The sequence below is a fragment of the Thalia democratica genome, chromosome 5, assembly GCF_965202585.1.
Source record: "Thalia democratica chromosome 5, ktThaDemo2.hap1.1, whole genome shotgun sequence".
In the NCBI taxonomy this organism is placed as follows: domain Eukaryota; kingdom Metazoa; phylum Chordata; class Thaliacea; order Salpida; family Salpidae; genus Thalia; species Thalia democratica.
The window spans coordinates 71,848,354-71,863,599 of NC_139169.1; the positions used below are offsets into that span (position 1 = coordinate 71,848,354).

Consider the following 15,246-nt stretch of genomic DNA (forward strand, 5'->3'; position numbering starts at 1 on the left):
ATACACCATTTTTCTGATTTTTAGAGGATTGGCTTTTATCAGTGCAATTTGAGTCATCAGGTGAAAGGAAGGTAGCTGGTTTTGCTTTGCAAATTTTGTCAAAGTTATCTCCAGCTTTGAAACGTATTCCTTTTCTGGGAGCGCACACAATCAAAACTTTCCTTGGAATCTTTTCTCTCATAGTTGCCAGAAAAAAACCAACTTCTGCGTTGGTATGTTTGCTTTTCTAAGATAAGGGATACTATTTTGAGATTTGCAAACAGGAGGTTTAAATTTTCTTAAAAACTTTCGATTTCGTATACTTAAGCGACCTGATCCATCAATCTTGACAACATACTGATGATAGTCTTTTAGCTCTACTATTACACCACTTTTCCCCCACTTGTTAGAGAAGTTACCTGCTTGATTCTGTATAATGACATGATCACCGCAATTCAATGGTGGCAACAATCTTGTGTGCTGACTTAAATTCTCGAGAGACTTAACATTACGAGACCTAAGAGCTTCTTCCTTTTTACTCCATGCGTTACGCCAAATGTTTAAGATCTGCGGGTTATTGTAAGCCATAATACTCTTCCTGAGGTAAGGCAAGGAGTCCTTTAAATTTCGTCCCAGAAGGATCTGTGCAGGTGATAGTTTGCATCCTGGATCAGGCGTGTTTCTCTGCGTAAGTAAAGCTTGTACCATTTTGTCATTATTTAGTTCACCATTTGAAGCAACATTCTCCCTTAACAATCGCTTAGAAGCCTTTACTGCTAATTCCGCCCTACCGTTTGACACTGGATGATATGCAGATGACATACGATGGTGTATCGTTTCAGAAATCTTTGGTAACTTTTGCAGAAAACTCTGGACCTCCATCAGAAGATATTTCAACTGGAACACCAAAAGTCACAAAATTACGACGCAAAGCTTTACACAGCCCTTTTGAACCAGAATCATTTGTACCCAATTTGATTCTTTGTTGTTCTGTCCATCCTGAAAGTCTGTCGGCAGCTACAAAATAATACCAACCTTTGAACTGAAAATAATCACAAACAATTGACTAAAAAAGAACCTTTGGAATCAATGGTTCAATTGGAGGTAGGCGAGGATTGCTTGGTGCAATTAAGTTGCAACTATTGCAATTTTCCCGACAACCTTGAATGTCATTTGTTATTCCCTGCCAATAAACAATCGATTTTGCTCGCTCGTTCATTGCAGTGACTCCTTGATGAGCAGAATGCAACACTGTTAAAACCTCTTTTCTTAATGATGGAGGAATAACAATTCTATACACATCATCCTGAAGTATACTGCTAGGTGATAGAAGCTTATTATGATCAAGTTCTCGTTTACGATCACCACACATAATGACCCCATCCATCATAAACAAAGAATAGCGAACTATCCAAAACTCATGCAATTCTAATGGTAGGTGGTCTTTGGTCTCTGGGAAACCAACTTGAACATAATGAATAAGCTTCATCATTTGTTTATCTTTTAAAGTTTCTTCTTTAACTCGGTCAAAAGTCACAGCTTGAGAATTGTCACCTACTTGATTACTTGCAATGATACACTCACTGTCTGGCAAACGTATTCCAGCTAAAATTTCAGAAGCACTTATCTTAACTTCATCTTTTGTTTTATATACGGTTTCCACTGGATGACGTGACATTGCATCTGGAGCAAGGTGTAGTTTACCAGGTTTATGTAGAATCTTGAATCGCCATAAAAGACTTCTCTGCCTTAACCGGAAAAGACGGGGGTTTGCAATTTCATCAAGTGTTCTGTCTCCAAATAATTTAACCAGTGGTTTGTGATCAGTCAGAACCAACAAATTATCACATCCTTGTGTGAAATACCGTGATTGCTCAAGTTCCCATACAATTGCAAGGCTTTCTCCCTCTACCGCAGCATAACGTGATTCAGACGGTTTAAGAAAGCGAGAGCCTGCTAAAACAATACGCCATCCGGTTTGACAACATCCTGGCACAGCAGACTTACAAGAGCAATGTTTCTGCGACAAAAAGTAACCGATACCAGTTGTAGACCAGTCTGGCTGTATACAAGTGGGCTTTCCCAAATCAAAAATTTGTATTCCCTTTGTTATGGCTGCAACTATAGCTTCTCTTGGTTTGTAGAATGTATCATCTAGCTCATCATTCCAGTAAAGTTTAGTTTTTGGACTTAATAATGGCTTAAACACAATCATCAAAGAAGTCAATTGGTTGTAGTGTGAAACTTGGTGCACTAAACCAAACCATGATCGCACATCTGTTATTGACTTTGGTATAGGAAAATCTCTTATAGCATTTATGAACTTTTCTTGTGGCTTAATTTCAGATTTCGTAATAGTAAAGCCAGCAAAATCTATTTCTTTTTGTGCAAATTGAAACTTTTCAGGATTGAGTACAACTCCATTTTTCCCATTAAATCTAAATAGTCAATCATACGCCACCAATAATCAGCCAACTCCTCATCCCATAAAACAGTGTCATCAACGCATTTTGTCTTTCTAGGTATGTCTATTATGATTTCATCATACCTGTGCGTATATGCATCTCCACTTGCCAAATAACCTTGTGGTGCTACTTTGTAGTAGTACCTTCCCCATGGAGTAAGAAATTTTGTGAGATGATGATCTTCTGGACAAAGTGGTACTAAATGAAACCCATTCAATGCATCGGTCACACTTTTCCAAGTGTTTGCAGGAATTTCACATACTTGAATGAATGGAGGTTTTACATGGAGTTTATCGTACACAATACTTACTTAAAGGTGAAAGGTCAACAACTCTTCTACAGCTACCATCAGCTTTAGCAACCACAACCATACGATGTACCCAAGTAGATGGAACACCAACTGGAGTCTTACCAAGTTCACCTAATCGAGTATCCCTATCCAAAGTATCTTTTACTTCATTTTCCCAATGTTTTGGAATTGGGGAAGCAGTTAATATTGCTTTTGGAATGGCATCTGGGTCAATATGAATTTTCAAAGGTGGACCTGTCATTTCTGGAAGCAATTGGTGAGTACATTTATTAAATGTAGATGATGCGTACCTATATAAAAGCCATTCTCTCATCTTTTGATTGTTTGCAGGATTGCAAGCAAATGGCAACTCCTTTGGCCTATCAGGGGGAGGAGTTCTAGGTATACAATCACAAGTTTGCAGTTCTTCATTGACAGTGCAGGATTCAATGGTCGCACCAATACGAGGAAAATCATGATTTATTATGCCAAGTGTTATGCAGGCATTTCTTGAAAGAAAAACCTGTCAGTACATGGGCTGATATATACCATTTCTTTTGCAACATGAACTTTACCTTGTATATCTTTAGCCATTAATTCCATAAATATAGCACCAGTTATTTTGATCTGTTCTCTGTTGGCCGCTAACATTTTCCTTATAACTGGTATAAGATTTGACTTCTTAAAACCATGTTTGAGGTAACTATTAAGGTCCCATAAGCATGACTTTGCACCCGTATCTGTAACAACGTTAATTTTGCAATAATTTTGTCTAGGGCATTTTATATTCATCTGAGTGTATGCTTGTTCATCAATAGAAGATTTTAATTGAATTGTTGGATGTTTCAGTGACACTGATGCTTCCCATCCATTCAAACAATCAAAGACGTAATGATCAAGTTTTACTACACTATCATTAACATCAACTGCCTCATCAAAATTCTGTGTATATGACCCACCAACTAGAAGTGCATTCGTCTCATCTGCACATTTGTTGTCACCATGATAATCTTTTTTCCTGGACTTAATCCAGCATTGCTTACAGGCAGAACACTCAATATACTTGTTATTTTTCCTGCTCCAAATAAATTTTGTATATGTTTTACTACATATATTACAAGTTATTTTACCACTTGGTTGTTTTGTAATTTTCCTAAAGGATTTGTACGAGGAAACTGAGGCCGTAACAGCAGGTTGTGTCATTGCATCACGTGCCATCTCTTTTGCTTCTATAAAACCAATTGTCTCATTGACATCTTTCTCGTCTAAACTACCCCATCCTAACACCTCTTTGCGTATATCCTCATCAGCTAAACCGGTTACCATGACATCTTTAAGGATAATGTCTGTGAAATCTATCATTTGTTTACAGCCATCCTTTAGGCATTTACATGTGTACGAGCATGTACTAGCTTTTCCCTTTAAACGGGCAGCAAATAATCTCGTGTTTTCAGTCAAATCCTGTCTTGTACTAAGAAAGTCTGATCGTCGTACAACAACTGAAACAGGAATAACTGCAAGCTGCTTGATCATCCTTAAAAGCTCTTGCTCACTTAAATTTACTACATCATTATGTCCCTTTAAAATAGCATGGCCTAGATCTTCCTCACAGCACTGGTACAGTTGACGATGCTTTTCTACTTCTGTCATTTGCATACAGTCTTTAATAATAGTCCACTTTTGCAAAAATATGTTCCAACTCTCTTCATTGCAGTCTCTCCCTATTCGAGGACGGTCGATTTTTGGAGGCTTTGGTTTTGAAGAATTTGCATTAATGTGAACGTTGTTGTGAATGATAAGTAAAGAAGCAGCTACAGAAGCATCAACGTCTGGTGTTTCATATGTGCAACACTCAAGAGGGCATTTAATCACAGGCATTGTAGATTCAATTCAGCTAGATTTTATCATAAATAAATATATCTTTCTTTGTTGAGTTTATTCACAAACTAATTAAAAGAATGATAAAGTCTGTACAAGAAAACATAATGAAAGCTAGGTATATACTTATACAATAACTACAAAAGCAACAGAAGGCACCTCCTAGACCAATGAGCAAACTGTGTAGCTTACCATCCACCATTGTCATTTCAGCATAAAAAAATTGATGCTGAAATGATCTTGGAGCTTAAATGATCTGTAAACAAAAGTTAGTGAATCTATACACATTATAAGAACCTTCTAGAACATACAAAATGGTCTTTTTTGTCATAGTGAAAAACCAGGGATAGGATATTATATCAAATTTTTTAACAGAAATATCGCTTGTAAAAACCTAAAATAATAGTTATATTCCACATGATAGATTTGTCTGTAAATTTGTATATATAATCCTTGTCATTTTTACTAAATTATAAAAAAAAATATGTTGGTTGTACGGTGGCGAATTGAGAAAATTAACCCTAAAAAATACCCTAAATTGCCAGAAACCATCAATAAATTTTCGACGAGAATAGAATGTTTTTTAAATGAAAAATAATATACTTTTACATTTAAATATTAAAGAATTTTGACTTTTTTCAATTGACACTAAACCAAAGAAATGAAAAAACTAAAAAAAAAGTATTTGTATAAAAGCTTTTAAGGTGTTTTTTAACAGTATTTGTAGACCTTAATTTTGACAAAAATTTAAGCATTTTTCGAAGCTTTTGTAAACTTAAAAAAAGCAAACTTTGGCTACATTTAAGCTTACATAACTTTTAGTATACTTTAAGCAGAACAGAAATAAACCCAGTTTTTAAAAGACGAAACCCCGCTCTAAACAATTAAATAAAAATCTTGCTTTAACTGTTTAGTCGCAAAAATAGTCAATGGCCACTTGCCAGCCCACTGTGTATTAGGATTTTAAATAAAAAACAAGACAAGCCTTTGGTACACGTTGTAGGAAGTTATAAACTTTAAAATATAACACTTTTAAAGAACACTTTAATTGACCGGAAAACTTGGTCAAGATCTGTGAACCTAGCCTGTTAAAACAAAAGTTGTTAAATCTAATACATATATTCTAGGACTTATAATGATTTCAAAAAAAGCATAAGGTTTAATCATGCCATTACGATCATCAGATCAAAAGCCTTCGGTAGAATGAGACCTTATTAGGGCTCATCAGTCAGCCATAACCATTGCAGTCATAAATTTGTGATGTTAACACACAGAGCAATCGTTTGCTGGTATTAATCAGTGACGCCATGCAACGTTTTATGCGATTTCCATCAGGCCAGACAGCTGGTTTGCTCGTATTGAACACGATCAACAAAAATTTCGGCGACAGTCTACTGAGCTGATGCCTGGAATCAGTCAACCTTTGCTTAGTTGGCAAACGTTTGCGTACCCTTAGTGTAGTCTACTAAACTAGACTTTAAATATGAACAAGTAATTAAAAAAGTATAAATATTAATAAGTGTGAGATTGGTTGTCATATGTAACTGTTCAATCAGCACTAACTCTAGTATTTTGTGTTTGATTTACTTAATCAAACATTGACATTGAGGAATTGAATGCTTTAATGTTTTGCAAAAAGTATAATTGCACCTATTAATGAAAAATTGGACAGCTTTTTATTGTACAAAATACAACTTTTTAGTTCATCAAGTCGGGATTTTTTTTAAATTACTCTTCTTATTATTATATAAAGGTACAGCTTAATTATTTACCGACAAGTATATGTACCAAATAAACACAATTTTCTAATAATATTTTATAAAGTTTATTCAGCGATAAAAAAGCGCCAATTGCCTAGGTGCAGCATCTTCTACGCTGGTTGTGAAACTGCGGAGTTGCTGCTTACTGTGGAGCTGCTAATAATAGTAGAATCCGTGTTGAGGTGGTCCGTGTTGGGTCATTTGTCTTCCAGGGTATCGTCCCTGGTCGTAGTATGGAACGACGTTCTGCTGCTGGTACTGGTTGTATGGGTTGTTCCTGATGTACACTGGGTGCACGCCATGTACTTCACAGTGCGTCTCCTGAACATCCTGAACATCACAGAACTTCTGGTGACTATAACAGTGCATCTGGTAAGCTGGTAGCTGCGCTTGGTGGTTGTAAGGCCGTCCGTTCAAGTTCTGATTGCAAAAAAAAACGTTGGTTATAACTTTTTTGACATTTTATCAACTTAGCTATCGATAACTATTTTTGTAAGAACAGTTTAGAATTTTATTTCAGCCTTGTTTATAAAAATATATATTTTCTCATTACACTAAAGTATTTTAGAGTAGATAGAAAATAAGGTATTAAAAGTAACAGGAGTTGCTAAACTTAAGTTATCATCGTGGCACCCATTCAGATTTCAGATTTAATTTAAAGACAGACTAACCATGTGAGCCATTGTTTGTGCCAACTGCTCTGCTGCCCTGCTTTGTTTTACCTCCTCCTTCGTCTTATACGCTTCGACTTTGAGGCCATTTGAACAGTTGCCAAATGCAATGAGGGCAGATTTAGCATATTCAGGGGAGGCATAGTGTACAAAGGCAAACTTTGCTATCTTATTTTTGAGCACTACCTGTAAGAATAAAGCTATGAAAATAAATAAACGAAAAAAAAAACGTAAACTATCAATTTGAAAAATAAATTAAAAAATTTTTCATTTTAGTGCATAAAAACAAAAACATAATTATTAACTCAGTTTCATAACAATAAAATAAATGTCCAGTTAATATATTATTTAGTTTTAACATGTTGCTTGGATATAATAAAAAATGTACTTATACTTTTATTTAGATTTTTATTAATTTAAGGTAAATATTAATATTTGTTATCTGTTTTACGAACAAAACAAGTTGTAACTTATATACAACACATAAAAACTTGTGTTGTATTATTTTGATGTAACTGAACAAGCTGATTAGACAAACCTGAATATCTAGGACGGTCCCATGAGCTGCGAACAAAGGTTTCAGATGGTGCTTTTGCGTCCACGGCCACAGGTTTTTCACGAACAGCGTGCAGTGCTTGGTGTTGAGCTTCTTCTGCTCGTGGTGCTTCGTCAGCTCAACTTTGCGCTCGGTCTTTTTCTTAGCGCGTCCAACGTACAACACCCTTCCTGTTATTTAAATGTAATGAGTACATGAAACTAAGTGAACACATAAAAGGTATGCTTTCTTTTTTGTAGTTAAGATACATAAAGTGTACAACAAACCTCCAATTGTAAAGTTGTTGAGACTTCTCACTGCGCTAACTGCTGCTTTGTGGTTTTGAAAGTTTACAAAGCCGAAACCTTTGCTGTTTCTGGCAGAGTCCTTCATGATTTTCACACTTGTCACTTCTCCGTATTTCTAAAACCATAAGTTGTGTTGTGAACCAGCATCAATTTAAAACTTACCTCAATTACAAGCTAATGTAAAACTAAATTGTTTAGAATACGAAGAGATTTACTATGAGAATAAAAAGAGCTTGTATGTATAAAAAACAAATATAAAGCTACTTACAGAGAACATCACTTGCAACTGCTCTTCAGTCAGCAAAGTGCCGAAATTTTTGACGAAGCAGTTCGTAAAGCTTTCGTCATTGTTGTTTTGTCGCCTCTTTCTGGGTTGAAATGGGCAAACCACAACCTAAAAAATACATAATGCATGTTTAAGATGAGTATAAAGTTGATGAAGGAGACGAGACGTGAGTTTAGACTTTTTAAACTCGCTTGGTTTTATTTGAAAAATATTTTATTTATTTAAAACAGCTTTTGACACTATAAAATACCCTAAATTTATTAAAACCTTATAAAATTTTACATTATTAGGAAATTTTACTTTGCCCCCTAAAACTTTATATGGTTGTTAGTTTTTTGTATGCTTGTAGGTTATATTTTCAATAAAAGTTACAAGACATACCTGAGTAACAGTATAAAAAAAATTAAAAGTACCAATACATTTAATACTAATATTGAACATACATGAGGAATTACTAGTAGGTACTCGTGAATTTTAGTTTCATTAATAATATTTAACTTTTAATGGATGATTACTTATAATTATACACAGAATTTAGGAACATATGGGATAATGTACACACTAAAACTTTAATATTTTATTTTAGATTGTAATAAGCTTAAAAACTAACTGGCACTATCTATTTCTAATTTTGAAAACTATTTATATTGTTACATAAAATTATAGTGTTTTTTAATTTGGATGTTATATAAAAGAAGAACTACCTATAAAACAACACCTTATACCTTTTTCGTACTATAAAAATAATATAGTTTAATAACAGTTATATACAGGGTTGCCACTTGATTTTTCAAAAAAATTTCCAGGTTTTCAAAATTTCATCCAGGTTTTTAAAAGTAAACACTTTTGGGTCTATTTTTAGTTTTAAGTTAATTTCTGTAAAAGAAACTGTGTTAAATATTACAAAAACATTTAAAAGATGCTGTAAAGTTGCTTTAATTGTGTTTTTTATTAAAAGAGTTTTTTGATGATGACAAAAAAACTTATTTATATGTTAGACTTTTGTGTCAAATTAAAATTTTAGTATTGAAAATGTTAAAACTATAAAAACTTCCAGGTTTTTTCAGGTTTTTTGCTCAAAATTCCGGGTTTTTCAAGTTTATTTTCAAAATTTCTCAAATTCTAAGTTTTTCCAGGTTATTTTTCCCTAAATTCTCAAATTCCAGGTTTTTCAAGGTTTTTCCAGGTTCCCAGGTAAAGTGGCAACCCTGTATATAAAAATTTCAAATACTAAAATACTACACGAAAGAAAAAACTGGTTTCAGTGTATCGAAGGCTTGTGGTCTGATGATCAAATTGGTGATTAACCCTTTAGTTAAGTTTAAAGGGTTGTAACTTTGCATAAAACAAACCTTGTGTCCATCCAGTTCAGTTCCGTTTAAACTTTCGATGGCCTCGGAAGCAAATTCTTCCTTTTCAAATTGGACGAAGCCGTGCTTTTGCGATGGCGTACCGTCCGGGTAATGGCCTTGCATGATCTGTTTGAGGTAATGCAAGTTTTTATTTAATATCAAACGCTTATGATAACAAAACAGTTAGAAATAGAATTCAAATAGCAGAAATATTGGTAATGTGATAAACTTTCATGATACTAAAGATTGATACATTTTTTTGTTTGAAAGTGTAAACTTAAATTTAGTTTAATTTCGTTTAAACTAGTAAAAGATAGTTCATTACATAAAAAAACTGCATAAAACACATTAAAACTTAACAAATAATTCTACATAAAAACGCGTACCTTGCAGGATATTACAGCACCGTAAGCATCAAAGGTTTCCTTGAGCTTGTTATGGTCGTAAGTGTTTGGAAAGTTTTTCACAAACACATTACACTTGTGCATATCCGACACAAGAGTATGGGAGCTCCACATCACTCTGATCGCCTGGCCCTTCATCACGCTCCCATTGAACTTCTTGATGGCTGCTTCAGCTGTAACAACACAGTTGTTTATTAATGCTAGCTTCTATTCCTTTAACATATTCATAAAATAAACTTTAGTAAAGCTGAGAATTGACAATTATTCAAACTTACACAAACATAAAAAAAGTGAAAGGAACATTTGTAAAGACAATAGATTAGAAGAAATATTTAATTTAATATTAAAACTCAAACCAAACTAGTGCAAACTCAATCAATCTTACCATCAGCTTCCCGGTGGTAGTTCAGGTAGGCGTGACCGAGTGGCAGGTTGCTATTTACATCTCTGCACAATCTGATGCTGAATGCATTGACGAAAGTCCTGCTCAGTTCTCTTACCTCCACATCAACGTGGAGGTTTCCAACCCACAGACTGTGCGTTGAATTATCAGTGCTTTGGCCTTCCATATTTTTAAAGTTTTTATGGTTAAAACTAACATTAAAAATAGTTTATATTTTTGGTCAGAATAATACTATATACATATTAATAACTAATTGTCAAGTACCTCACCCTGAATTACATCTATACAAAAAAAATTGAAATTACCACGTTTTAGTCTACAAGACTAGCTTTTATTTTAGGTAACATACCTCAAAAGTAACGGAAGTAGAGACTAAAATCTCCTCATATATTTTAAGTCTAATAAAGCCTGAGCTCAATTTAAAAATTTTAGAAAATTTAACAGGTTCAATAAAATTATAAGTAGTTTATATTCAAACCAAAACACATTTATGTCTAAACTATTCTAAATTAGGTTCAAAAAATGTGTGTGCCAATTTAAAAAGGAACAAGTACAAAATTTTTCTTAATGATTTTTACTAGTTTACTAGTAACACAAGAGAAAAAATTTTAAACTTACAAAGGTGTAGAAAAAAAAACACTTAAATGGCGGGTTAATTATATACAACTCTTAATATAGAGCTAAAGATTTTTAAGACAAACTTATATACTTGGTTAAACAAATTAATACTTAATAAAATATATAATTTAAGGTAATAATTTTGTGATCTTTATAAATAAATAGGGCTTTGTATGTATATGCCTCTTATAAGTGTTTAATTTTGAAAAACTTACCTTGCCAGAAAAGTCTCTTAGCTAATATATTGTGTTTATCAAATGAGTAAGATTGCTAAATAACTAAGTATCTTAATTTGAATTTTAACAAGGTAGAATAAATTTAAATTTAAATATATTTTAAATGAATTGAAAATGAGCAATTTTTTCATTCTTTTTTGTTTTACATTTATCGTATACAAGGTTGGAAATTTTTTTGAGAAACTTCCCCCAAGTTTTTATAGATTCTTCCAGGTTTTTAAAACTACACAATTTTGGGTATAGTTTTAGTTTAAGGCTAATTTAAGGCTGAAAACTTTGTATAAAACTTTGTTGTATAACAGCATTGAAAAGATTCAGTAAAGCTACTTTGAATGTGTTTTTTAATAGTATAAGTTTTGATGGTGACAATTTATTTTATTTACATGGTAGATTTTTTGTGTCATACTAAAATTTACTTAACATGTAAATTTTCTTTAATTCCAGGTTTTTCCGGGTTTTTCATGATTTTTGTTCAAAATACATATAAATTTATAGAATTCCAGAGTTATCCTTGTTTTTTAGCTTAAATTGTCAAGTTCAAGGATTTTGCAGCATTCCAGGGTTTTTGGCAACCCTGCCAACAGTGTAATGATGGTGACTACTTTACCACAACTAAATACATACCTGAGTTTTGTTAATATAAAGTTTACTTAAGGTATAATTTCACACGAAGGAGTTTTATATTTTTTTAAACATTTTGAATTTGGGATAAGTGTGCATTATTTTGAAAAAATAACTTACAGAAGTAAGTTCACAAAAATTTGAAAATCAAAATCCAGATTATTGGAGTTAAATGTGGTAAAACTAGAGTAAAGCATTATTTCTATAACAATAAATTTTTCTTACAATTAAGAATGAAACAGTATAGATTTTTTTTTAAAAAGATTTTTCTAAAATTATAATAATTAAGCATGAGTTTTACAAATAGCCTGTGTAGGGTAGCCTGATAGAGTGTACTACATTTAAACTTGATATTTGAAACCTGTTTGATGAAAACTTACTTGGTTTTTAAAACCTTACTTTCAACTTCATATATATTTAAAGAATAAAATAACTGCTTAAAATGTTGGTTAAATAGTTAACACAATAGCTCATACATTAACTTAGTTTTCCATAGATTATATTTTTTTTTAATCTCAATAGGTACTTGCTGGTTTTGTTATATTGCAACACTTATTTTTCCTCATATAATTCCTAATTAGATAATCTTATAATTTTCTTTTATCTTTATAACATCTTTTTAGTCTATCCTAAGACGGTATCAAATTAAATGATAAAACAATTGCCTAAAAAATATTAGGTGTTGTCTTATTGACTACCAAAATTATTGACCATGAATATATCCTTAAAATACTTTATAAGAAGCAATATAACAAAAAAAACAAATAAAATAATTTTTGTATAACTTTTACAAAGTAAACAGGGTTGCCATTCATTTAAAAAAAAATTTTCCAGGTTTTTAAAAGTAAACATTTTTGGGTCTATTTTTAGTCTTAAGTTAATTTCTATAAAAGAAACGGTGTTAAATAGTACAAAAACATTTAAAAGATGCTGTAAAGTTACTTTAAATGTGTTTTTTAATAAAAAAAATTTTGATCATGACACTAAAATCTATCATATAAATAAGATTTTTTTGTCATGATCAAAATTTTTTGTGTCAAATTGAAATTTTAGTATTGAAAATGTTAAAATTATTAAAAGTTACAGGTTTTTCCGGGTTTTTTGATCAAAGTTCAAGGTTTTTCCAGGTTTTTGTCAAAACTTCTCAAATTCCAGGTTTTTCCAGGTCATTTTTGCCTAAATTGTCGAATTCCAGGTTTTTCAAGGTTTTTCCAGGTTTCCAGGTAAAGTGGCAAACCTGAGTAAACCATTTTAGATTTTTGAAACACTTATTACATTTAAATATGTATACTATATAGGACAAAACATTAACTTGATTATTTATATAAAATTTCATCCAGTGAGTTTGTTTAGTTGATACAGACTTAAATTAAACCTATAGTTTTTTGACAAAAAAAAATTACTCGGAAAAAATTAAAACTAAAACATAAAAATGGTTTTAAAACAAAAATCCCAGCTTTATAGCAATAACTAAAACACTTGCTTAGCTATCCAGGCTGTATAGACCAAACTTTTTTTCTTTTTTGTTTCTCTTTTTATGCCCTTTTTTAAGGTTCAGTATTAAAAAAAAAATTTTTTTTTTATTACAACTTGGGCAAAAATAACGCTAAAAACTGAAAAAAAACATTCTGGTCATTTGAACAGTATTTTTAAAATCAAATAAGTATTAGTTATATAACAATTTTTTTTTTAATAATTACTAAATGAAAAGTATAGATATTCAAATTTAACATTTGAGATGACAATCATAAATGCCAAAATAATAACACTTTAGTGCTTTATAACAGCTGAACGTAATTACAATAGCTTTAAAATTACAAACTTAATCAAATATTTAAATGTTTAACTGTCATCATTAGTATTATTCACTTATTCACTTAAAAATGAAAGTTTTCGCCGAGAGAGAAACCGATTTTCGAAAAGAAAAATTCTGCATATAAGCTTAGTTTTGCTTAATACATGGTGCTTTTCGTATTGTACGAGGAAATGTTAGCCGGGACCAGACATGTTAAAAAGCTCTGCTTTGTTTACTCGAGCGTGAAATTACTAACTTAAAACAAACCAAAGTTTATACGCTTCATTGCGGAATTACCATAGTAATTGTTAGCATTTTAACAAGTCTGGCCGGGACCCTTATAACAAAAGATACGAAATTACAAGGTTACAAAAAGATAACGTTTTTATGGTGGTTTCTAATGAGGAAAACTTTCAAAGTTACAAGTTAGGAGCTTAGCCATAAAGCCTTAGAAGTCGGAAGTGAACTCTTTGCACAGCCAAAGCAGTCAAGTTATCCTAAATTCAGGTAATTTTCCCTGAAAAATACCGAAATGTCTCTGAAGTGGTCCACTAAACGGGAATTCCCGAAATGTTGTTAAAAGTTATTAGTGACATTTTGTATACATTATAGATATAAAGTAGCTTAAACATTTGTGGTGTCTATATATTAAATTAGACTAAACTGTAACGTACACACTTTATTTAAATTTAGACTAGTTTCTCTTATCACGACTGAAAACTAACAAAAAGTATCTATTATTTAACAACTTATTTAGTATTCTTACTTTTAGAAGACTTTAATTTCATACATACATCATATATTTAGTGGTAACTAAACTTTTGACATTTTATCATTGGTCTAAAACAGGGGTCGGCAGGCAGATGGTGGTCGCGGGCCAAGTTTTCAAGTTTTAAAGTCTTCACGGGCCGCAGTTTTAGTTTTAGTGAATTTTAAATAACCTATTGGTTGTATTTTTAGTCAAACAAAAATAAAACAATTTTACTTTTATTTACTAAATGAGTTCAAATGACTTTTAGCTACACATAGATGGCCTTTTAAAATTGTACATATTCATTTGACTAAAGTTATAATTAATAATGTACTTAAATCTTAATAAAATGTCTACTTTCAAAACACTTAATAACTTTATCTTTAATTACCATTTAACTTTCAATAAAAAATGAGTTTAAAAAAAATTTATAGGTCACTTTTATATATTTACCATGAAAACAACCATCGATTCATATATTTTATAAAATATTAGTTATTGAAAATAATCTTTACAAACTAAATGACTTGCTCTTATTGAAAAATCCAGTTATCTTTTAACTAATTAATTAGTATAAATTCATACCCGTCTGTATTATAAAAATAAAAAAAAGTTTTTAACATAACTAATTGTTAAATACTCGAGTAATTTTCTTTATTATTAATCAATACAGTTCTATACATAGTTGTCTAAAATGCCTGAATGTCAAATCAGTCTAAGTTTATTAAAGTTTGAAAATCCCAAACTTAGTAACTTACTACTAACCAAGCTTAAAAATCTAAAATACGATTTTCATACAAAATTACTTAATGTGTAGCTGGACTAAAAAAAATACAATTTATAAATTACAATTCTGAAAAATATTTATAAAATTCGAAGATTTATTTAAAGTAGT

The 15,246-nt window shown here is 31.6% G+C and overlaps 2 protein-coding genes across 2 annotated transcripts; both read right to left on the reverse strand.

The window, feature by feature from the left end:
* Positions 1-817: 817 nt before the first annotated feature.
* On the reverse strand, positions 818-4,819 carry LOC145836847 (uncharacterized). The gene is made up of 8 exons (XM_082944619.1): positions 4,804-4,819; positions 4,287-4,562; positions 3,864-4,064; positions 3,298-3,473; positions 2,755-3,256; positions 2,379-2,705; positions 1,141-2,256; positions 818-996 (listed from the first exon to the last, which is right to left on the reverse strand). Exons 1-8 carry the CDS (start codon positions 4,817-4,819, stop codon positions 818-820), a joined length of 2,793 nt encoding a protein of 930 aa, XP_082800745.1.
* A 1,708-nt stretch (positions 4,820-6,527) lies between these two features.
* LOC145836848 (polyadenylate-binding protein 4-like) lies at positions 6,528-10,496 on the reverse strand. Its single transcript, XM_082944620.1, has 8 exons — positions 10,313-10,496; positions 9,910-10,100; positions 9,524-9,649; positions 8,154-8,279; positions 7,865-8,000; positions 7,581-7,768; positions 7,043-7,228; positions 6,528-6,791 (listed from the first exon to the last, which is right to left on the reverse strand). The coding sequence occupies exons 1-8, from the start codon at positions 10,494-10,496 to the stop codon at positions 6,528-6,530; spliced, it is 1,401 nt and encodes a 466-aa protein (XP_082800746.1).
* Between the last annotated feature and the right edge of the window lie 4,750 nt (positions 10,497-15,246).

Bases quoted from the DNA above. Each gene is read 5' to 3' on its own strand.
- LOC145836847 (XM_082944619.1), bottom strand. The intron at 3,474-3,863 runs GTAAAATAACTT...ACGTTGTTACAG, and splicing joins AATTACAAAACAACCAAGTG to ATACGGGTGCAAAGTCATGC. The intron at 997-1,140 runs GTTGTCGGGAAA...ATTATTTTGTAG, and splicing joins AATAACAAATGACATTCAAG to CTGCCGACAGACTTTCAGGA.
- LOC145836848 (XM_082944620.1), bottom strand. From the start codon at position 10,496: ATGGAAGGCCAAAGCACTGATAATTCAACGCACAGTCTGTGGGTTGGA. The intron at 7,769-7,864 runs GTTTGTTGTACA...TTTAAATAACAG, and splicing joins CAACAACTTTACAATTGGAG to GAAGGGTGTTGTACGTTGGA. The intron at 6,792-7,042 runs GTTAGTCTGTCT...TTTTGCAATCAG, and splicing joins CACAAACAATGGCTCACATG to AACTTGAACGGACGGCCTTA.